The sequence below is a fragment of the Hydra vulgaris genome, chromosome 09, assembly GCF_038396675.1.
Source record: "Hydra vulgaris chromosome 09, alternate assembly HydraT2T_AEP".
In the NCBI taxonomy this organism is placed as follows: Eukaryota; Metazoa; Cnidaria; class Hydrozoa; order Anthoathecata; family Hydridae; genus Hydra; species Hydra vulgaris.
This window is the reverse complement of record NC_088928.1, coordinates 23,091,022-23,116,097: the sequence shown is the minus strand read 5'-3', so window position 1 is coordinate 23,116,097 and position 25,076 is coordinate 23,091,022. Positions and strand designations below refer to the sequence as shown.

Genomic DNA, 25,076 nt, shown 5'->3' with positions numbered 1-25,076 from the left:
TGCAGTTTTTTTTAGCTTCCCAAAATTTACATTGTTGGCCCTTTTAACATTCACCGTTTCATTTATAAGTAAATTTAAAGTTTCATAAAAAAACTATTTAGTGTTAAGTTTCAACCTTCTCAAATTGAGGGGGCGTAGATATTATCTTAATATAATTGCTAGAGTCAACGTTTAACGTTCAACGTCATTTCGCTTTCGTTTTAATTAGTTACTAGGCTTTTCTGAATTTGAAAGGGCACGTTCTCAAAATACATGCGGTCATTGGATGGAGAAAGATCTATTAAGCGAGTTAAAACTTTTTACATTTTGGAATTTAATTATTATTTATTAGTTTAAAAATATTATATAAAGAATAATATTAAATAAATAATTATCGTTAAGATCATAATCCCAGCAAACTCGCCATGCTTGGCCCATGCATGGCCCACCATCAGTGTCATCACTGGCCCACCATCGGCCAACAAGCATGGTCCAATCCAAGTCTTGCTCACCGTTTAAGGCATGATCCATACATGGCAATTGTTTTTGAACGGCGTTTAGCCGATGTTTTGCCATTGCCTTTTTTTATGCTAGTTTTGGTTTATTTTGTTTGTTTTTAACATTTTTGCTATTTTAATAAATAACCAATACTTTAATAAACCCGAGATTTTAACTCAGAGACTTTTGGGAGACAAATGTAAGATTTTAACTTAAAGATTTTAAAGTAAAACACATCAGGAAGTAAAGGTGAAGCGAGGTGATATTTGATTACCTAAAAAAGTCGCATGGGTGATATAAAATGGAATGTGGGTTATTTTAAACTATAAATACACAGGCAATTTAGCAATACGTTTTATATTACCAAACTTTTATTTCAATAACATTGCCTTACAACATAATACATATAAAAGTTTAAGGTTAGCAAACGGTTAAACTTCTACCATCATTTCAATTTGATGCTTGCATGAACTAACGTTTGGTGCTTTTCGATATCCATATTTTTCTGCCTGTCAAGCTGATAGATTTAGCAATTACAACCAAGTCACCCAAAAATAGCCAAAAGTAAAGAAATCGTAAAATAAGTATAAGATTGTAACCAAAATAGTTAAAAGTAAAGTAGTTGTAAAATAAACCATAAAAATTAGTAATAAGATTAAATAAGAAAGCAATAGATTTATCTCTTCTACATTAATTAAGTAATACATATTTTTATATATTTTAAGGAATAAAAAAAAAAGAAGTATAAAAAATAAAAGAAAACAACAACAAAAACTCATCAAGTGTGTATATACATATTTGATAAGTTTTTTACTTTTTTTATTTTATATATCAATTTCTATATCAATGAAGTTTCATGGAGTGCAATATAAAAAAAATATCTTACGTTATTTATCCAATCATTGACTCCATGATAACATTAGATAATCGTGTTGTTTTCAAAAAAATACTCGCGATGAAATACTACATATAAAAATTACAAAAATATGTTAAGTTTCTTGGGTTACCATATAAAAGATAAAAAAAAAATCTAACGTTTTTTATCTAATAATTCACAACTCATTCCATGAAAACATTAGATAATCGTGTTGTTTCAAAAAATACCATTGATGAATTACTACATATGAAAATTATAAAAACACATTCCAATTATCTTAAAACTATAAACACATTGTGATCAGCACAAATGTAACTATAAATATTCTGTATTTCAATAAAAGATTTCAGTACATTAAACACATTTAACTTGCAAAGGAATAAAGCAAAAGCATAAAGGAAGATCATCATTATTATTTGATGTCTTTATGTGCTTGATACTACTCGACCTCCAATTTTACTGCAATCTTTTTCTCCTGACGATGTGCCAGGTGATTTAAAAGTTATTTAAACAGTTTTGCACCTATTATCTAATAATAATAAATCTTAATATAATTGCTAAAGTTAACGTTTAACGTATGACGTCATTTCGCTTTCGTTTTTAAAGTAGTTTTAATTAGTTACTAGGCTTTTCTGAATTTTAAAGAGCGCGTTCTCAAAATGCATGCGGACATTGGAAAAAGATCTCTCAAGCGAGTGAAAACTTTTTACCTTTTGGAACTTAATTATTATTCATTAGTTTAGAAATATAAGGGGTCGTCCATAAAGTACGTACGCTCATAAGGGGGAGGGGGAGGTCTTCAAAAAGCGTACGAAAGCGTATGGGGGGGGGGGTGAGGGAGGGTTCAATTTAAATGCACGTACTTCGATTTTCTAATTTATCACAATTAACCAGCTAATCAGTCGAAAAGTTACATCTGACTAAAGGTTCTAGTTTGCCAACATATAAAGATGTATGGTATATGGAGTAGAGGGTATAGTTTCCCTCTATGCACACACATGTATGGGCGCCCTCAGAATTTTTTGATGTTCTAGATAGGACACTTTCACACATCGTGCAAACTCCTAATTTAAGTTTGTTTATACCTATGCCAAATGAGAAGGCCTTGCAAAATATCGGAATGGTGGATGCCTGTGAACAAATAGCCCTAAAACGCTTGCCCTCTCCTGCCCATACGTGAGGGCACTAAAAAAGATCATAACTCTTGTAATTTACAATATTTTTCTACAAAAATTAAAATCTGTCGATAAATTTAAATTAAATTTTAGATCCTAAAGTTGAAATTTTTGCTACATATTTTCCTCACGTTTGGGCAGGGAAGGGGAGGCAAACGTTTTAGGGCTTTTAGTTCCTAGGTCTCCGCCGTTCTAAATCTTTGCAAGGCTCATAATAGGCAGAGATATGCGCAATCTGATTCGCTGATTTTGAAAGAGAGGCTGTTGCGCGTATGTTTAAATCAAAACAAATGTCAAAAAACGTATTGAATAATAAAAGTGAATTTGAGTAATTTCACAAAAAACCAAATAATAATAGCAAAAAAAGTTACGATTTTTCTATCCAATTTTGTGCAATATAGTACAAATACTTATACAAACCCTCACAACTCAAAACATTCGTGATTTTCAGAATTTTTTCTTAAAAATAAAGATTTAAAAAATTTAGTTTGTTTTTCTAATTGTTTTTATAATTCTAAGATATAAAAAAGACAACCATTGTAACAAACTATAAACCAGATGGTAAAACTTGACTATGCTGTGATTCTCATACGATAGATTTTTTAAAACAGTTTTAAAATTTACCTAATAATATCAATAGACTATTATTAACTTAGTATAATTTTTTTCAAATTAAGTTCCCATTTATCCAATCATTTAGCAAGAAAAGTATTTTGAAAAAATAGCCTAATTTCTTTTTAGAACTTTACACTTATTACTTCCATATATAAATTATATACAATACTAAAAAAGTTTGAGAATATTGCTTATTGGTTGTTATAGCTAGCCCAAATGATTTGCAACACTCTTAAATTAAAAGCAATTGTAAGCAAGAGCGAATTTAGATATCCTTTGGTAATGTATAGTAATAAAAGATCACAAAGCATTGTAGAATAATAAGCTATTAGAAAAAATCTATAACCTGATGTTCACAAGTGTGTTTTGATATAGTAAACTGATTACCAAAAGCAATAACTCTCAACTTACCACACCTTTATGAAAAACTAAGTGTAAAAGGTAGAAACAAGAAAGATTGCTAACATGCAAGTTCATGTTGTTGTTTATTTCAATTTCAAAACTCAATACATGTTCGTTGGTATATAGCTTTTAACCTGAACAAAATACTCATTATTGTATTCTATAATTAATATAAAATGTGTATCCTTCTATAGCAACTGATGGTAAATAATATTAAATAAAGCAGCAAACTTTTATAAATTTTATATACTTATAATGCTAATAATTTATTTTACATTAAATACTCCAGATGAAAAAGAAAATATGTCAGCTCTAAAAAAATTAGAAAAAAAACCTTAAATAAAATGTACTCCATATTTACAAATTTTATGAATAGTTTCATTATGTAATTTTTGGTATAACCAATAAAAACAAGTGTTCTTTTTTTAAATTTCTGTGAATATCTCTTGTTTATTAATATAAAAACAGAGATGCGTTTTATTTTGATGTAATATTAATAATTTTTTTGAAAACTTACTTCTTCAAATGTAAAAGTTAATTTTATTACAAAAATTGCCATAATTCACCTAAATTAAATTTTTTGATTTTAATACTCAGTAAAGTTTTAATGTTCAGTGAAAAAACAAATATCACTTTTTTTGTTAAATTTTCCAATAGATTATTATCCAATTTATTATTCAAATTATTTCCATTAGATTAATATCCAATTTTCATCCTACATAATATATATAAAGAAAAATATTGATGTACTTATCAGCCTTCTCAAAATTTAGGTTGATTTATATGGAGCATGTAAGCTAGCTTAGAAAAATATCTGTAAAAATTTTCTTTTTCCAAAATATTAAATGTTAAACTGTTTATAATTAACAAGTTGGAATAAAGATGCAGTAACGAGCTTAGAACAACCTCTGCCTCAGCTTAAAATTTATACTTTGCATATTTTAAGTACTTTACCAGTAGTCTGGTGCAATTGCATATAAACTTTGTATCGAGCATGCTTTATAGAACAAGGACATTATATTTGATGTGAAAGACATTTAGAAATCTTGCAAAATTGCACACATGCAAATTAAAGTAAAATATTTTAAGAGTTTATGCATACAAAACACATTTTATAATAGCAAAAATATTCATAGCATGACAACTTATTTTGTTCTTTTTTTTGATAATTTTCTTTTCTTTTTTTTATTACTCTTTTTTCATTAAAACGTTTGATTTTAACCACTTAGTTTAGTTTTTTAAATCTTTTTTTTTTTCAATTAATACAATACAAAAAATGCCACAATCATTTGCCATAATCCACTTTTATTTATGCCATAATCCACTTTTATTTGGTTAACTTATTTGACTTCAATACTTTTTCTTGCTTTTAATGTCAGTGTTTAAATGTAACAGTGCAAAAATTACTGTCCTGTAGACAAACATAAATATCACTTCTTTTGTTAAATTTTCAAATATTTTATAACTTAATGTAGCCTGCCAAAATTTTTTTAAATTTTAAAAAAGTTTTTAATGGTTTAACACGATGTTTTATTAAAGTTACGTAATAAAAAAATATATCCGCCTCCTCCAAACTATGGTTGAAACAAAGCATGAAAACAAAATCTCCTCAGAGCTCATATATTGACATGAAACATGTAAGCTAGTTTTGCAATTAGTACAAATTTTCTTTTTTAAAAAACTTTAATTTTCAACTCTTTATAATAAACATGTAAATCAGTTTATAAATAAAGTTCTTCACCAGTAGTCACGTAAACCTGCATATAAACTTTGTATGCAAAAGTGCTTCACTATTAGTCTCGCACAACATACTTATATAAACTATGTAGTTGAGAATGCTTTAAGGCCAAGAGCATATTTTAGCACATTTGCAGATTTTTTCAAATTTACTTCAACACATTTTTTTTTTCGTTTCTTAAAATTAACAATAGATAAAATCTTCATCACTAAGATAAACTTTATTGAAATTTTTACGAGTGAAAATTCTCTTGTACAAATAGATTTTGATACATTTTAAATACTCTGAAGAGTACTAAAATAAAATGAATTTCATGTGTTGATAGTAACACATGACTTGTATTGATAAACTTAGTATATCATTACTTTGAAATTTATTTCAAAAATCTGTTTGTTTTGATTTTAATTATATTTTTCAACAAAATCACACTTGCCTCTCTTTCAAAATCAGCGAATCAGATCGCTCATTTTTCTGCCTATTCTGAGTCTGTATAGGGTTTCAAAATATGCCGACCGTTCCCTCCGCGTTATCCTCTCGACTAAACACACACATTGTTTAAAGGTAATTTAAATTTATTTAAATTTAAATTTGCATATATTTATTGAAAAGTTTTATGAATGCGCAAACAAAGAGCTTTGGGGTCGTATAAAGTATCTACGGTACCCTCCACCATTGTTTTCTTTTTTAATAAACTTTTTTATTGAGAAAAAAAATAAAGGAGGGAGGGGGGGTATTTGAAGGAGGGGGGGGGGGGTATTTGAGAAACGTACGTACTTTTAAGGGGGGGGGGGGGATCATAAAAGTACGCATGGCAACAGGGGGGAGGGGGTCAAATTTCAAAATTTTTGGCGTACGTACTTTATGGACGACCCCTAACATAGAGAATCAAATTAATATAAATAATTATCGTTAAGATCATATTATAATTGAAGTAAGTATAGAAAATAGTTTAGCAATTTATAAAAATATTTTCATTAGATAAAAAGTAGAAAAGATCACTTCTTTTAATTTTTTTTAATCGTTTACATTTTGTTAGTTTTAGTTTTATTTTAGCAGTTTTGTTTTTATGGAACATATATTTTATTTTTAGAAGGAAAATAAGGGTATGGATGAGGCCTAATTATTTTTTATGCAACAAAAAAGTTATACTAATGCCATTTCCATAAAATTGGTTATTACTACTTTGAAATTTCTGTGATACTATTAAGGTGGTAGTATAGTAATTAAAATTGAAAAATTTATTTTTTCAAAAATACATTTTTTAGCTAATATAACTATCGTAGAGTCGAAATCTTATCTTGCTTTATAATAAAAAAATCAGTATATACCTCTGAAGTTGCTTTTAAATTGTTCAATATCAATTTTTATCCATAGCAACGCTTTATTTACCAGGTTGCTACGGGTTTTTGCAATCAAAGTTATATAAAATAAGCGATAAAAACAGTTTCATGCTAAACTTTTATAATGAAAATTGTTAATCAGCAGTTACTTCTTGTTTATTGACTCGATTTAGACGCGAATGAGCACGCTTTATTGCTATTTTATGCTCTTTATAAGTTCACCAATAGTCTATAGTGTAGTATACATAAGTCAATTTTTAAAATATCTTATTTTAATAAAAGTGTAATAATAAAAGTGTAATGGGTCGAACGAAAAAAAAACAATCTTCTAAAAGAGTATATCAAAATAAGAAAAGAAAGTTTTATGGAAACAGACATACAAATGTCTGCAAAAATAATGAAACCGTAGCCATACCTTCAGTTGAAAACATACCATGTTCCTCATCCTACAAGAAGTTGTTCAACAAAGAAGTTGTAAATGAACCTCAACAGATAAATGAAGACTTTAACTTTATTATGAACTTTGGTTTACTTAAAAAAGCAATAATGGTCCTTAAATGCCCAGAATGTAACAAGTTAGTAAATTTGCAGTTTGATTCTTCAAAAAAACATGGCCTAAGTATTGGACTAATAATTTGTTGCAGTGATTGTGAATGGGAAACAATTTTTTTTCATCTGCTAAAATGGATAAAAAAATTAATTGTGTTGGACGAAAACGCTTTGACATAAACACTCGTACAGTAATTGCATTTCGTGAAATGGGTAAGGGATTTTCAGCAATAGAAACATATTGTGGAATTATGAACATGAACCCTCCAATGAATAAAAACTGCTATAATGACACATTGCACATAATGTTGGATGTCTATCAAAGTTTGGTTAACAAAAGCATGTCAAATGCAGCAAATGAGTTACTATAAATCAATGAAACATCTAAAGATATTATTTGTGGGTTTGATGGATCATGGCAGAAACGTGGATACACCTCAAACAATGGATTAGTAACAGCTGTTGCTGTAGAAAATGGTAAGTGTGTTGATTACGAAATAGAAACAAAAACTTGTAAGTTGTGTTCTATATGGGAGTTAAAAAAATACACACATCATCAAGAATATAATGATTTTCACTCCTTACATTATAAAAAGTGCATAAAAATATTTTTGCGATCTGAAAAAAAAATAATTTGAGATAAACAACGTTTCTAGGAGATGGAGATAGCAGTTCATATGTTAATGTCGTTTCTGCAAAACCTTATGGAGATTTTGAAATAAAAAAAGCAGAGTGCATTGGGCATGTTCAAAAACGTGTTGGTACTAGATTAAGAAACTTAAAAAAACAAAATAAAGAAACTTTATGTGATGGCAAAAAGTTAGGAGGAGCAGGTCGCTTAACAGAACATGTTATAAATATATTGAAAAATTATTATGGTAAGGCAATAAGGCAAAACGTTGGAAATTTATATGGAATGAAAAAGAGTGTTGCAGCTGTACTTTTTCACTGTTCTGAAGGTTGTGATTGCGAAACGCGTCATCAGTTTTGTTTGCGTACCAAAGATTCTTGGTGCAAATTCCAGTCTGACAAACTGACTGGCAAAATTTCATATAAAGAAAATATTTGTATTCCCGCTGCTGTCTGCAACACCATCAAACCAATATTTATAGACCTTGGTTCCGATAAACTTCTTGAAAAATGTTTGCATGGAAAAACGCAGAATCCCAATGAGTCTTTAAACCAGTTGATATGGAAGCGATGCCCAAAAGATATATTTATTGAAAGAACTGCTCTAAGTATAGGAGTAGCCTCAGCTGTACTAAATTTTAATGAAGGGCAGCAGTTCTTAAATAAGTTGTTTAATGAGCTTGGAGTGGAATTCGGTGTAAATGCGCAAAATTACTGTTTACGTAAAGACAATAAACGAATCATTAAAGCAGAAAAACAATGTAGTACTAAAGCAAAATCAAGAAGAAAAAAGTTAAGAGCAATAAAAAAAGGTTTTTGTGACCAAAATGAAGAACTGGAAGGTGTAACTTGTAAAAGTGGTGAATTTTGAACTATTTTATTCTTCTTTTTTTTTTTAATTGCGTTTTTCTCAAAATCATGTATTTGGGGTTTGCGACGTGGATTTTTAAAAAAAACAATTATCAGATTTACTTGAAATTTGGCACACATACTCACTACATTAGTATCTACAACATACACTAGGATAATTTTTATTGCTTCTCTCGTTCAGCAATTTTTAATCTTTTTTTTTCATAAATTACCCCTAAAATTGCAAAAATTTACACAAATGCAAATATTTTTTGATTTTTTTGACCATTTCAAAATCTTCTAGTCTATGTTGCAATGCCACATGTAATATATCACCAGCCAAATTTTCAATAAAAAATATATAAGGGTTCTTGAAAAATCTCTGTCGCAGTTTACCCCATTTATGGGTCTTCAGCGATAATTATGCTAAAGAAGATTTGTCATAATTTTTTTTTTTTTTTTTTTTCTTATTGATGTTATATTACACATTGTAGAATTTTTTTTTATTTGAAAAAGTTGATTTTTTTTTTTTTTGCTAATTATTATACTACCACCTTAACTATTTTTGTTCTTTTTTAGAAAATTTAGAAAAATAAATTAAAATTTTGTGCCAACACTGACATAGCATGTCACATGTTATTGTATGTAAAGGTTAAATTTTGTTATGAGGATAACAGTTCTTATGAAAAGAAAAAAAAAATGAAGGTAAAGAGTATTGTTGGTATATATTTATTTTGTTTACTTTGAATCTTTTAAAGTTTTTTCGTGTCATTTTTAAAATTTTTGTTTGCACATGTTTATTGTTTGCATATATGCTTTTTTATAGTTGTTTTATCAATGTTTTTTTATAATAATGTAAAGTGTTTTTTTTTTTGTTTGTGTATGTGTTAATATGTGTTATGTAATTATTTTATAAATGTGATTAAATATTTTTATATAAGGTTAAATATATATTGTGTTTATAGTTGGCATATATGTTTATATTTTGCTGTTTCCATATTTTTTAAGTGATGTGACTTGGTAAACGTGTAGAGCAAGATTTGTCAACCTTGCCCGTCAAGTGATGTACTTATAGCAGAGTGTCAAACGCCAGTGTTTAGAGTCAAACTGTTACTGCTTTAGTTCTAGGTATTTTCAAGCCTTTATTGTTAATTATTCTAAAAATAAATAATAATGTATTTTAATAACATTTTGCGTAATGATGTTAATTATGCTCTGTTAAATATGAATGTTATGTTATATATGAATGTTAAGTTATGTTATATGCATATTATATTAACTTATGGTGTGTGCTATTGTTGTGTGTTGTTGTTGTGATGTTGTTTTTTTGTAATCTTTTGAGCTGATAGACATTTGGCTTACCTTCACGTTGGTGTCTATTGTTAAAAATGATAAATAGGTATTTTCATAATTAAATCTTACTGCTTTTAACCATTCACTAAAAGCCATGACAAATTATTTTGCCATATATACAATTTGTTTTATAAAACTAAAAACTTAAAGCCAATACAAATTATTTTGTTTCAAATTACTTTATAAACTAAAAGCTATGACAAATTGTTTTGTCATATATACAATTTGTTTTATCTCAATTTGATTTTTTGTCTTCAGCGCTGTTCATTACATGATTTTGCTAAAAATACTTTGGAATCATGATTTACTAGCATAAATTATTTTCTACAAGCTAACATGAAATAATAATATTTAACAACTACTACTCTGGTAAATCCCAACAGCTTTTCTCTGTAAGTTGCATTGATTTTCATTTTTTGTATGAAATGTTTTTCTTATTTATTTACTTATTCGTTACATTTTTTATTTTAGATTTATCAGGTGATGTATTTATGTGGTATAGAAGAACAAAATATTGTATAGTTTTGTGAATTTTTTAAAAACGTTTACTAATAATTTTTTTGAAGAAATAATATTTAAGTTTGCAAAAAAGGGTTTACAACGTTTTTTTTTAATTTTCCTGTGTTAACAGGATGTTTATTATTAGAATTCCATGTTTTTAATAATTTTTTTCATTATTACTTGCTAATTTTTTTTGAAACATCTCCTAGCTGATATATATATATATATATTTAAAGTCATAAGATTATTGTATAATTTATTTTAAATTGCAGTTTGTTACATATAAAAATTATTTGTGTGTGGCATTTAGAGTAGAAAAATTATATAGGAAAGGTTACAATCTTCAGGATTCGTTTAAGATTTTTTGTTACTACTTTCAATCAAAAGTGAAGTTTAAATGGATGATATTAGGCTAGAAGCAGATTTTAGTTTAGAAAATGGAAATGTTAATAGACAAGTTAATCGTCGTAGAAATGAAAGGCTTAGGCGAGATGAAATTAATAATCGAAATAAATGCTATAATTGCTGCTAGAAACGAAAGAATGCATTGTATGGCAAGAAGTAATACTATTCCAGATTATAATTATTTAGGAGAAATGAATTATATTTGTCAGCATTGTGGTGCTAAGAAATTTCCTAATGAAACACGTTTTTTATGTTGCCATAATGCAGTGGTCGGCACCATATTTCCAAAGGAACCCACTTGCAAAATTCTTGTTTTAGTTGCGGCACACAGCAATAAATAAATTATATATAAAATAGGTTATATTACCTATATAACAGAATATAGTATAGAATTAGATTATAGAACTAATAATTGTATCAATACAAAATACATACTTAAGAAAAAAAACACATAAAACACAATTAAAAATGTGGTGAGTATTTTGTTGTTACAGCTAGCACATGGTCATTCAAATGAGTGTCAGTCAGTCTTGTTTTGTAAACATTTTTTATTATTTTCATGGCTGAGAATGTTCATTCGCATTGGTAACTAGTGCCATACATCCAGATAAGTCTACTTGCATGTTTTTTAAGAACTGGAAAACGTTCCTTCATGACAGCATGCCAGAAAATAATTAAATTTTCACCAAAAGTGCCGTCTTCATCTTTTTTTGGTGCCTTTCTTCTCAACTCGTCGTCACATTGAAAGTTAATTAGTTCATCCTCTGCTTTTAAAATTTCTTCAAAGTCCTTTAGAATACTAATATCATTCATATCAAAGTCAAATGGATAACACAAAAAAACCATATGCTTTTTTAAGTCTTCAAATTCATTAAATCTGTTTTCAAATTGATCATACAGAGCAGCCACTGTTAATGAAAATGACGATAACATTTCCCTTGATGGTTGACATTCATTTAAAGTAGGCAAATGAGTACAACTACCAGATGCAAATTGAGTTTTGTACAAATTAAGTTTTGTCTTCATCACAGTGATGCGGTTGAAGGTGGTATCACACAGTGATATGACATAAATTTGTTAGGAAACTCACCACTATTTCTCAGCAAAGTAACAACTCGAATTCTTCCAATCATAGCAGGAGCGCCATCAGTGACAACTGAAGATATTTTTTGAAGAGGCACTTTCCTATTTTTTAATATTTTGAACAATTTGTCATAAATGTCTTGTCCAGTTGTAGTTGTTTCCAGTGGTTCAATTCCAAGCAGTTCTTCAAATAAACAACAATTAGTAGTGATAAAACGTGCATAAACACAGAGTTGTGCTTTACCGACAAGGTCAGTAGACTCATCGAGAGCGATACTCACAAATTCAGCTTCTGACAGATTGTTTGACAATTGTTCATAAACATTAACAACCATTTTCTCAATTTTTCGAGTAACTGTACGCGCGGAAAAGTGCATACTTTGAAATTTGTCATGAATTTTTTTATCATTTGGGAAAAGAAATTTTGATGCTTCAATCATGCATTCTTTGATTATTTCACCATCAGTAAATGGTTTCAGGTTTTTTGCTAATATCCATGACACCATATTAGAGGCACGAGTTTCACAATCAACACTGCTAGACATTTGTTGAAACAAATTTTTCTGTTTTTCTAAACAGCTTCTCAATGAGTCGTATTTTATTTTTCTGATTAATCGAGTAATTTTCGGTTATTCAATTTCCAAATATTGCGTCTTAAAAAACCGGTTATTTAAATCATTAAAGATTTGCCGACTATTTCTTTTATAATACTTATTTCGTAGTATTTTTATTCAAGAAAAGTACGAAAAACATTCTAAAGACGATAACTTTTACCACTGGTATATTTGATATGAAATAGTTTTTACAGCGTTGAATTAATTAAATTGTTGAGTTACTTCATCTGAACAAATTCGAATGTTCTAATTATTTTTGACGTGCTTTTCGAATGTTTTTATTTTTGTAGAGTAATTTTTTAGCATGATTTAACTTTTAAGTATAAGGATCTTATTTGAAGTCTTAGTGCTACAGTGTGCTACAGTGCTACAGTGTTAGAGTGCTACAGTGTTAGAGTGCATTAAAATTATTTTTTTACTATGTCTAAAATGACAAGATCTGGTGTTACGGAGTATTTTATAAGGAGGCTTTATAATTTTTACAGCCTGGAAAACAACTAAAAGGCCCACAACTACACTACTTTGTATATAATGCAGTTAGGTGGCTTGGGACCCACAAATTATGTAGCAAAGGCTCACAATTGGGCCGCGGCCCACAATTTGCCGACCTCTGAGTTACGGTTTCGCAACTTTAAATTTTTGAAAACAGTCACTATAAATTAATTACCGTGAATGGGGGTGACTATGAACGCTTCTTGAACATTGCATTTTTTTTGCATCATGGAAGAAAACTGTTTGCCTCATCACTACAATTTTTTTTGCCACAAAACATTATACTTTTCAGCTTTCTGTAAAAGTTGTAAGCCTGATCAACACTATGAAGTAAATACCTTAGTTTTCTGGTTTCACACGAGTATATACGTATTTCCGAAACGGGATGAAAATGAACAGCGGATTTGGATACACTGGAGGTGTAAACCATATTGTTTACTGCAATTAAACTATATGGTTTACAATATATGGAGTAAACCATATGGTTTACTCCATATGGTCGCATTGAGTCCTCACATCATTGCTTAACTCTACCCACTTTTTGTTACATAAAGCACAGTACCAATTACTATCTGTGTTGTTGTTAAGCTCTGTTGAACTTGATGGCATTGACTTTTCTAAACAATGAATTCTTTTACCTAGTTCCACCTTTGGACCACGTGATTTGCGATTTGCTGGTGGATTTGCGCCTAATCGTAGATTATTTTTTTAAATATCTAAAACGGATTCGTTAAGAATCATTACGGTGACTTTACCACCAGGATCTTTATATTTTCCTGGAAGGCGTTTTATAACCTCTTTTGTTCATAGGGTAGATCCTCGTTGCTCGAAATCCGCTAATCAAAGCTTCTGGCTGCAAAGTGTTATTCAATTTATTTAAAAGCGTAGGTATGTGTTCCTTTTGAATTGTTCCTTTGATACAACTTTCTACTCTCCACTTTAAAAGAATACTCCTCCGCGACTGCTTTAATCCTCTAAATACAGCAACATCTAGTGGTTGACAGAGATGAGTTGCATTTGGGGTCATTGTTATAAACTTGATGTTATGTTGAATCGTGGCTTTAATAACTTCAGGAGAAAAATGTGAACCAAGATTTTCCCCAATCAACAATGTTGTTGAATGTTGTTACCATGAGGAAGGCTTCAAAAATGTTGTATATTTTTGAAGCCTTCCTCATGGTAAATTCATGGTTCTTTACTTTAATTACAGCTGTTTCTATGTCTTTTTTTTGTGTAACTTGTTTTATAACCTCGACTGTTTTCCTTTCTTTTGTAATTTCGAGGCATAGTTCCTAAAATTAACAAAGAAAAGTCTAATTTCGTATTAAAAAAAATATCATTTTAAGATGAGCTTTTAATTGGATACAGGCAAGTATCCAATTAAAAGCAGGTACATAATTAAAAAAATTATGTACCTGATCGTGATGCGAGCCAACTTTAATGACGTTTAGATGGGTGGGGGGGGGGAGGTTCTTCAGATATTCCTTGATAAGTGAGTTAATTGCCCTAACCACATAACTTGCAATGTTTATATCCGATGGAGAAAAGGCGGGAAAAGATAATTTTGAGGGCAGCCAGAAATTATCTTTCACACATTATATTTAAGGCAAGTGAGTAAAAAAATCTCAATTTTTGGCTATATTTTATGTGCTGCTTCACCATTTAGTAAAGCTAGTACCGGTGTTCCTTTTCACCCCGCTGTTCATAGTCACCCTCCGATCACGGTATGTTACAGACCGACCATAACCCGTATTACGGGTTGCTTACTGCTAGTAGTTATATAAAGTGTACATACGGTTCGGTGTCTTTAAAGCGAAACTTTTGAGAGCGAAAATTTTAAAAGCGAAGGTCGAAAAAGCGAAAAAGTTAAAAGCGAATGGGATGGGTTAAGCGAGAAAAAAAATTTAATAACATTGGTAACTTTTTTTTTTATATAAATGAGTTAATATTTAAAAAGGAAAACGCAATTGACTATTTATATTAAAATTGCTAATTTTCAAAGGTCATATTCTAGACAAGAATAAGTGGACAGAAGACTAGGTAATCGAACTCTCCATGGGGCTTTGACTAATTTAAATTTTAACATCATTTAGGAGAGGAATAATTATTAATAAAGACTGGATTTTTTTCTTTGAATTGTGTCATCTTAAAGGTGTTACAATTGAAGTGAGTCAATTTCAGAAATAAGTTCATGAAGCTTATACTTTATAGAAGATAGAGTAAGGCGAAATTGAATTGTTTAGAACTTTGCTCCAAAACAAAGTGTAAAAGTTGAGAAACCAATAATAAGAGGTCAAGTTTTTAGTTGTCTCCACACAAAAAATTTAGTTAGTTAGAAGTGGTTCTATTTTATGTGCCATCATATCGATCAGTTATATTTACGGTGAATTATCTGCAAGATAAAGTTAATTTTTTTAATATTTGTATTGAAAATAATGTTGTTATCAGACATACACTTTAGTAAGATGAATAATAGCTCAAAGCCTGTGTCAAAAATGACTTTTATATGTTGTATTTATAAAGCCTGATGTTTGACTTATAATCTATAAGTCAAAAATCACAATATGAGTCTCTATAATATAGAGGCTTATATGTGCTTGGCTAATTAGTTTAACAAGTTTCAATTGTGATGATTGACTGGTGAGAAACTTATTTACTTTTTATGCTTTAACTAAATGATTTGTTATTGTTAATAGTTATGTTATGAATTGTTTGTGACCTAAGTATAGTAAAGTTTTTATTTCTTCACTTGCATTACTTAGCATAAATATTTATTTTTTCTACAGATTGGTTAGTAATAGCTTTTATTATCTTATTTGTTTGATGTTCAGTACGCTGTTATATGTTTTTGAACTAGATAAAATAGTTTTTAAAACATAAATTGTTTTAAAAACTATTTTATCTAAAAAACATAAACTGCAGGCTATAGATGAATCTAATTTTAGTTTACTTCTTTGGAAATTTTATATAATTTACTTAGTTTATTGTATTGCTAATTTTTATATTACTGAAAAAAAAAATTTTTATAAAAAAAAAAGTGTAAAATGCATAACATCCCAGCTAATACAATACGTTGGGCTAACATTGGAAATGTTTTTTTTTTTAACATCTTTATTTCCAACAAGGCTGCAAGCAACTACTGTTACAGAAAAGATGAAATTTATAGAGCAAGATAACGAATAACAGAAAAACTAATAGATTGTGAATTATATGAATCAGAATAACAAAATGAAGTAAGTGAAAAAAAAATTTAAGGAAAAAAACTAGCCAAATAAGGATTTTGGAAGCACTTAGGAACAGTCATAGTGAAACAATTAGACTTTATTGAATGATGAGTAACACAAGAATGAATTTTAGTAGATGGCATAAGTGACGCTTACTCTTTTGAGCAGTGTCCATTGTAGTATTTATAAAAAATAGAAAGAGAAGCAACATTACGATAATAATATAATGGTTGGAGGTTGGCTGCAAGAGCAGCTCCTTGTTTGCTGCAAGAGCAAGTCAAGGTGCAAAAACAATTCATTTTTGCACCTTGTCTAAAAGAGAAAGGACATCACTAGAAGATCCATCTAAGATATGGCAAAAGTGTTTCATACAAGGATGGATTTAGGATTTATAGAGATAAGATATTTATAGATATTTATAGAGATGTTTGCATATTCGTATGCTTATAAATTTAAAAACATATCATAAGTTGACAATATATTCAAAAGCTGAATTTTAGCACAATTGTTATAAGCAAAAGGTCTTTGCACACTACTAATTTGGCATTTATACTTCAAGGGTTGTTTATTGTAAACATTTTTTTTCTATGTTCTATTTATTTTTTTGTATAAAGCTAATTTTAAAAAAGGCTCATAAGTTTAGAAGCTTTAATACAATATAATAAGTTTTGACACTTCTGTTCTGAACAAGAATAATTTATTAAACATATGAATTAAAATATCAACTAGTTTTTTAACCTCTTATTCTTTACATAAAAATTGGCTTAAATGTAGAAATAAACACAGATCAATTATGACAGTGCTTTAGCTTATTTACCTAATTAAAAGACTCAAAAAACCATATTGCATATTCAAAGCGCATTATTACTGAGTGCAAGGAATCTCAAAATTAAACGCGAAATAAAGCAGATTTACTTAAGAAAATTAAAATCTATCAACATTTGCCCAAAAACAATCCTAAAAAAAAAATAGAACTTCAAAAACAAACATCTATAATTTTTTTGTAAAAAATCAGCAAAGAACAATATGTAAACCAACCAATCCACAAATGTATAAAATAGTAAGAGAAAATATTAACTTTAGGACTAAAATAGTCAGTGCATACATTAGTTTAAAAATAATTTTATAAAGAGAACATTATTTCTTATTACAGATCATAAGCATAAGTGATCAACTTGATAAATATGAACTGATAAAAGTTTGCCTTAATTTACATAAATAGGGATATTTGTAGATATTATTATCTACTAGATTATAATTTATATTAAATACTAACCTTCATATGTCTCTTTTTTAAATATGTTGTGTCGATATATTTGTCCTGGCTTTTAGTTTATGACTAAAAATTTAAACATCAATTCTTGAGGTTTCTATCTAATCATTTCTAAAAGCATCAAGAGTAAACAGCCTGACTCACCACACCTAATTAAAATAAAAGCACATTTATAAAAGCACAAAAATTATTCTTAAAATTAAAAAGACGCAAATTAATTTATTATTAATTTGCGTCTTTTTAATTTTAAGAATAATTTTTATTTAAACAAAGAAACAATCTTTTGCTTGAAATGTAATGTATAAATATCAAAAAAGAAATTAAAATGAAATAATATCAATAAGAAATCATGCAAGTTTTTTTTATCAGATAACTTGTAGTGCAAAAATAATTTTTATGGAAGATTTTATTCTATTTTGTCGCACTGAAACTATTTCTCTCAGCTAAAATAACAAATAAATAAATAATTCTAAACTATATACAATATGCTTTTTTATTTATTTAGTCTAATAAACTCTAACTGTAACTAAAACTCTCAGCTATAATACCAAATATATAAATAATTCTAAACGATAACTAAAAAATAAAAAATATAAACAATTAAAAAAAAAAAAAAATTCAAACGCCAAATAATCTATAATATAACATTGAAATAATAACAAAATCACAAAAAATTATTTCAATAATAACATTGTTGTTGTTGTTGTTGTTGCTGAATTATCACATTACTCGATTTCCCGGTTTTCGCTTTAACGTTCTTTCGCTTTTAAACTTTTCGCTCCGACACGTCGGAGCGAAAAGTTGGATATAAAGTATGTACGGTAGCAGGACGTCGCGACGTACATACTTTATATCCAGTGTACACGCTTTATATAAACTATAATTTCTACACATAATAATGTTTTTAATAAATTTTTAACTTTCAAATAAATAATATTTTGAAACAACTACTTTCGCAACGTTTTTACAGATGATTCTTAATTTTGATTATATTTATTATTATTGTTATCAATATTATTGCTATTATTTATTATCATTATTTTTGTTGTTCTTATTATTAATATTATCGTTTTTATTATTATTAGTATAGTACTTATTATTAGAAATATTGCGGTTACTGTTGTTAATAATGTCATTTTTTTAAATTAATGATTTCATTCTGATTGTTCTTTTTATTATCATATTATTATCTTTATTTTTACTTTTATTTTTAAAATAAATGACCGTACTACATCAAAGTTGTTACGCTTGATTGTTTAAAATATAAAGTTTTGTAGTAAAAATAATTGATTGATTGATTGCACTATATGCATTGTCCCTTAACAAAAAATAGTATTACAGTATTTTTTACTATGTTGTAAGTATTTTATTTTTGTGTGTAAAGGTTAATGATTGATTATTAGTTTCTGGTTTGCATTTTGATTATAAACACTTTAGCATACTCATAAAAATGAATGATAAATAACCAATGGCATAATAAGATTTGTAAAACTTTATATATATTTTTTATTACAAAATTTTATATACCTGTAGTTTTTTTGAAACACAACTTTTCTATAAATTTTTTAAGGATTAATAATGGAGTATGGGATAATGCATGAACAAAATGATGTGCAAAGAATAATATACAAAAAAGATACTAAAGAAAAGGATTTCTTTACTTATTACAGAAAAACTCAAGAAGTTGCTGATAAAGTACTCATTAATCCAAATGGAGAGAAAGTTACATATCAAACATTAAGTTTAATGATTAAGAGAGTATCACACAATTTATACAAGCTATTAAAAAATTGTTCATGTGAAGTAGTAGCTTTACTTATTTCTAATGGATGTGATCGCATTGCAGTTGTACTTGCTTTAATTCAACTGGGAATATCATTTTGTCCTTTGCAAGAACCTATTACAGAATCAATGTTGTCTTGTATATCTCAAATCAAAGCAAATTTTTTAATTACTGATGACCATTTTCCTGCTCAAGAGAAACAAATTGATTTAGGAGAAGTTAAATTAGTAAGTGTAGAAACATTACTATTACCATCTGATGATTTTGTGGATAGTTACGAGCAAAGTTTTTATCCAATAAATAAAGATAGTATAATTTGTATACTCTTTACAAGTGGAAGTACGGGTAAACCTAAGGCTGTGAAGATTACTCATAGAAATATGATTCAAACTGTTGAATGGTTTCGATCTAAATTTGATTATGAAAAAAATGAGATAATGTGTTCAAAATCCAACTTTGTCTTCATTGATTACTTCACTGAAACATTATCTGCTTTATGCATGAAAGAGTCATGCTTATTTCTGAGATCAGATCAAGTTAAAAATACTAAAGTTTTTTTAGATCTTTTAAGCAATTATAAAGTTACAAAGTTGTATAGTAGTGTAAGTCTTTTGCGATCATTACTTTTACTATTAAACAGTGATTATAAAAATAAATTATATCTTCGAGAAGTATGGAGTAGTGGAGAAGACTTGAACCAAAGTTTAGTCCTTGACTTTTTTAAATGTTTACCTTATACACTTCTTTGGAATGTTTATGGATCAACTGAAACTTGTGGGAATTGTATGTACAGTAAAATGCATCCATTGGCTGTTGCAGACAACATAAAAGAAACATTCATTGGCGAAACTTTTTTACCAAATATTATTGCTTACATAGTTGATTCGAAGAGGAATTTAATCAATAACTTATTTGAAATTGGTGAATTATGGGTATCTGGATCAGTCGTATCTCCTGGTTACTTATCTAATGATGCTGAAAATATTAAATTTTTTGATATCAATCCGTTCTATAATGGTTTGAAGAAAAAGTTTAAAACCGTATACAAAACAGGTGATTTTGTCATTCTTCGTGAAAATGGAATTTATAAAGTTGGTAGAAATAAAGATTTTTTTAAGATAAGAGGCAATAAAGTTAATATTTCCGAAGTTGAGAAAACAATACAATCTTTTTATCCTTTTAACTTAGTTGCCGTTGTAGCTAGACAGGTTAATGACTTAACAGATTTTTATTGTTTCATCTCTCCAAAAACAATTTTGTTAAAAAGTGTTATTAAACTGTTAAACAGTAAAATTCCATCATTCATGATCCCAAGAATACTTTTTTTGGATACAATGCCTTATACTGAAGGATCTGATAAAATAGATCGTCAAAAATTGATCACACTGATTCCTTCAAACAAACATAATGCTTTTTCAAAAGAAGAAATAATGTCAATTCCAATAAAAAATCAATTTAAATACATAGCAGCATTGGTGTTAAACACAGATGTTTCTACTATTGACCTCGAATGTAGTTTTTTTGAGCTAGGTGGAGACTCTGTAAGTGTATGGGTTTTTATTGAGAAACTAAAAAGTATTGGATTAGAAGTAACATTTGAAGAAATGAGTTTTGCATCATCTATAAACGAGCTCATAAAAAAATTTACAAAAGAAAACTGCAGTTTAGAACAATCCATAAAAGTAAAGGAGTTAAAAGTATACCATGTTTCTGAAGCTAGCAGTGATATTGTAGATATTCTGGTTCAACAGCATACTCGCGCATTTAAAGAATTAGATCCCATTTCAAAGCATTTGTCTGATCCAAACTTTGAAATTGAATTTAGCAGTTTTGTGAAAACGATGTTTCATAGTTTTCCTCGGTATTCATTTTATGCGACATTTTGTGGACAGGTGGTTGGTGTAGCAATAAGTTGTCCAAGAAACATTCCGTTAGAAGTGAACTATCCTCCTGCTGTTGATGCAATGTTGTCGTTGTATGAAAAAGAAATAGAACAAGAATTACCAAGTTCCAAATTTAGTGTGTTAGATTTTGCAACCATTCATGCAGATCTAAAATTGTCAAGAGAGATTGCTTGTCAAGTTATTGTTGAGCTATCTAGACGCGTGATTGAATTTGCTACTGAAGAAAAGTTTGACGCAGTGAGCACACTCAGTAATAATGTTGCAACTTTCAATATAGATACTCAACTTTTAGGATTTAAACTTTTATCAACTATTAATATCAATACAATCTGTGTTAAAGAGGAATATCCATTTAAAGGCATTAAAGATGCCCTTGGATGTGTTGGAATAAACTATATTAGCGAAAATGCAAAAACTGTTTTTTCTGATAAAGCTAATACAGTTAAAAAGGAGTCAAACAAAGAATAAAAACTTAATGGATTTTTATACTTTATGAATTATTGAAATTTTTGTACTTCATGATTTTTTTTTTTTTTTATTATGATAAATACGTTGTAATTCGAGCAATTTGATATCATACTAGGCGCAATTGACATAAATACTTTGTTTGGCGCAATCGACATTAGTATCTTACCTAAAAATTAGTAGAATTTTGAAATTAATATCAATTTAGTAATGTATTGTAATTATTAAAAACAAGTTATTAAAAAAAAGTTTATTAATTGTTAAAAAGATATATAGATATATATTATGTTATCTAATAATAACAATTTTTATGTTTATTTGTTTTTCTATTTGTTTACATTTTTTTTGCTCAATATTGTCATGTTATAACAGACTGAATCATTAGTTATTGTATTGTGTGTATTAAAAAAAATATATATTAATGCTTTCACCGTTACAGAATCGTTGTACATACATTTATTTCACCATAAAATATGAAAATTTACAATAATATTTATAAACTCACATAAATAAGGTTAGGTGTCACTCATATAGTTAAAAACTAGTCAATGGAGGGACACCTAGAAAAAAAAATTTATAACCAAAGTTAAAACTATATAAGTAATATAATAATATGATATAATACGAATAACAAACAATAATAACAAAACTAAAACAAAAAACCACAAAAGAAAAAAAAAAAAAAACTTAATAAAAACCAAACTTATAAATAATAAAATTTAAAAACTAAAACGACACCAATAATAACTAAAAGAAAAAATTAAAAATTAAGTAAACATAAAAACAACAGCAGTACTCTGAAAGAAACTCTTACAAAGTAGAAATTAAAAAATAAAATAAAGTCGAAATAAATCAGAGGTCGGCAAATTGTGGGCCTTTGCAACATAATTTGTGGGTCCCAAGCCACCTAACTGCATAATATACAAAGTAGTGTAGTTGTGGGCCTTTTAGTTGTTTTCCAGGCTGTAAAAATTATAAAGCCTCCTTATAAAATACTCCCTAACACCAGATCTTGTCATTTTAGACATAGTAAAAAATTAATTTTAATGTACTCTAACACTGTAGCACTTTAAGACTTCAAATAAGATCCTTATACTTAAAAGTTAAATCATGCTAAAAAATTACTCTACAAAAATAAAAACATTCGAAAAGCACGTCAAAAATAATTAGAACAGTTTATTAGTATTCTAAAGGACTTTGAAGAAACTGATATATTAAAAGCAGAGGATGAACTAATTAACTTTCAATGTGACGACGAGTTGAAAAGAAAGGCATCAAAAAAAGATGAAGATGGCACTTTAGGTGAAAATTTAATTATTTTCTGGCATGCTGCCATGAAGGAACGTTTTCCAGTTCTTAAAAAACATGCAAATAGACTTATCTGTATGTATGGCACTAGTTACCAATGCGAACAAACATTCTCAGCCATGAAAATAATAAATAATGTTTACAGAACAAGACTAACTGACACTCATTTGAATGGCCTTGTGCTAGCTGCAACAACAAAATACTCACCATATTTTTAATTGTGTTTTATGTGTTTTTTTTTCTTAGGTATGTATTTTGTATTGATACAATTATTAGTTCTATTATCTAATTCTATACTATACTCTGTTATATAGGTAATATAACCTATTTTATATATAATTTATTTATTGCTGTGGGCCGCAACTAAAACAAGAATTTTGCAAGTGGGCCTCTTTAAAAATACGATGCCGACCACTGAAATAAATAGATTAGTATTTGTTTTTTAGTTACGATTAATCGTAAGTAAAAAGCAAATAGAAAAAATAAAATTTAAATACCTATAGGAATGATAATAATATTAAGAACAATAATAGCAATAATATTAATAAATTAAGCGACAATTATTACAATAATAAAGTAATTATATAATATTAAAAAGTCAATATTAATTTTCAAACAACAATTTAATATATAAGTACAGACAGGGGAAGTTACAAACAGTATATACTGACAAAACGTAACAGCCTACCACACTATACAAACATTTATTGTAAAAAAATAATTTATAATATACAAAAAAACTAAACTTATGCACTCAAGAATATGACATTATATTGATATATACGATAATATAATAAAAATACATAAGAATAAAAACATCGCACATATAAACATCGCACAAGGAATTATAAATAAAGCACAAAAATACATAGCAAAACTAAATAAAGATTAAAAGTACACAACATTATAAACAATATACAAAAATATATTTCAATATAAGATACTGTAAAAAACAATTAAAACTTAAAAAAAAGTCTTTTTTTTCTATACAAATATTATTTACCATTAGTGTTTAATTTGTATGCATTAATTTTCCATTGAAAAACAACTCTATCTATTACGTCTATATTTACGGATTTGTATATAAAATAAACTTTTTATTTTTATTTGGTACATTAAAATGATAAATTTACAAATTAAATTTACGCAACAGGATATCGGATCTTGTAAAAAGCATAAATGACTCCTTTGATAAGGTATTTGTTCTAGGGATCATGACTTATCAAAAGCATTCGAAACCGTTGATTATGCTATATTGATTAAAAAATTGAAAAATATGACATTAAAAATGTTGCTTTACACAGGTTTGAGAACTTTATATGATTATATATTATATATATAATTTTATAAACCTTAAAAATACAGCTATTTTTTGCGCCGTGACTCTTTAATTTCGCAAAAAATTTATTTTTTGTACAATATTGTGTTGTAGTGAGCAAGGATGTATAAATAGATTTATACGTCCTTGTTGTGAGTAAGAAAAGAAACAATAATTCTTCATGAACTTAAATAGCTGTCATAGTACAATATCTTTACTATGGTGTTACAAATAATCTGCCCCTTAATCATTTTCTTTATGCAAGTAGCTAAATTATAATTTAAAGCAAACAAAAACAAAAAAAAAATTTTAAAGCAAAAAGTTATACAAAATTTAAATTATTTATAAAACGATCTTGATAAAATCATGTCATATTTATCTTTATCATCAATATCAAATTCATATGTATCTTCATAGCTTTCTGTCATCAGACTCTCATTTTGATTTGATGCACGTTTTCCACCATCCAATCAAACTTCAAACAGTCTGAAATATATCTTTGTGCATTTGTTTTTTGTTTTTTTTAAAACATCGGTAACTGCACTAATAAAAACATTTTTAAAAAAGGTGTTCGTAATTTTTACAAGTATTAATATACTTCACATTGTTCACAAGCAAATGTGAACATTAAGTGATCAGTAGCAGTAAAAGAAACTCATTACTGATCCACGCCTAATTTACTTCACTATTGGCAAAGATAG

At 27.9% G+C, this 25,076-nt stretch overlaps 1 protein-coding gene and 1 long non-coding RNA gene across 2 annotated transcripts; one reads left to right on the top strand and one right to left on the bottom strand.

Annotated features, from left to right (window-relative positions):
* Window positions 1-1,362: 1,362 nt before the first annotated feature.
* LOC136084651 (uncharacterized) lies at window positions 1,363-24,131 on the bottom strand. Its single transcript, XR_010640722.1, has 4 exons — window positions 24,061-24,131; window positions 22,255-22,309; window positions 17,601-17,746; window positions 1,363-1,440 (listed from the first exon to the last, which is right to left on the bottom strand). It is a non-coding gene; the product is annotated as an uncharacterized LOC136084651 (long non-coding RNA).
* On the top strand, window positions 18,868-22,185 carry LOC101238309 (tyrocidine synthase 3). The gene is made up of 2 exons (XM_065805067.1): window positions 18,868-18,954; window positions 19,168-22,185. Exon 2 carries the CDS (start codon window positions 19,176-19,178, stop codon window positions 21,750-21,752), a length of 2,577 nt encoding a protein of 858 aa, XP_065661139.1. The 5' UTR covers window positions 18,868-18,954; window positions 19,168-19,175; the 3' UTR covers window positions 21,753-22,185.
* Window positions 24,132-25,076: the final 945 nt, after the last annotated feature.

Excerpts from the sequence above, each read along its gene's own strand:
- LOC101238309 (XM_065805067.1), top strand. The coding sequence starts at position 19,176 with ATGGAGTATGGGATAATGCATGAACAAAATGATGTGCAAAGAATAATA.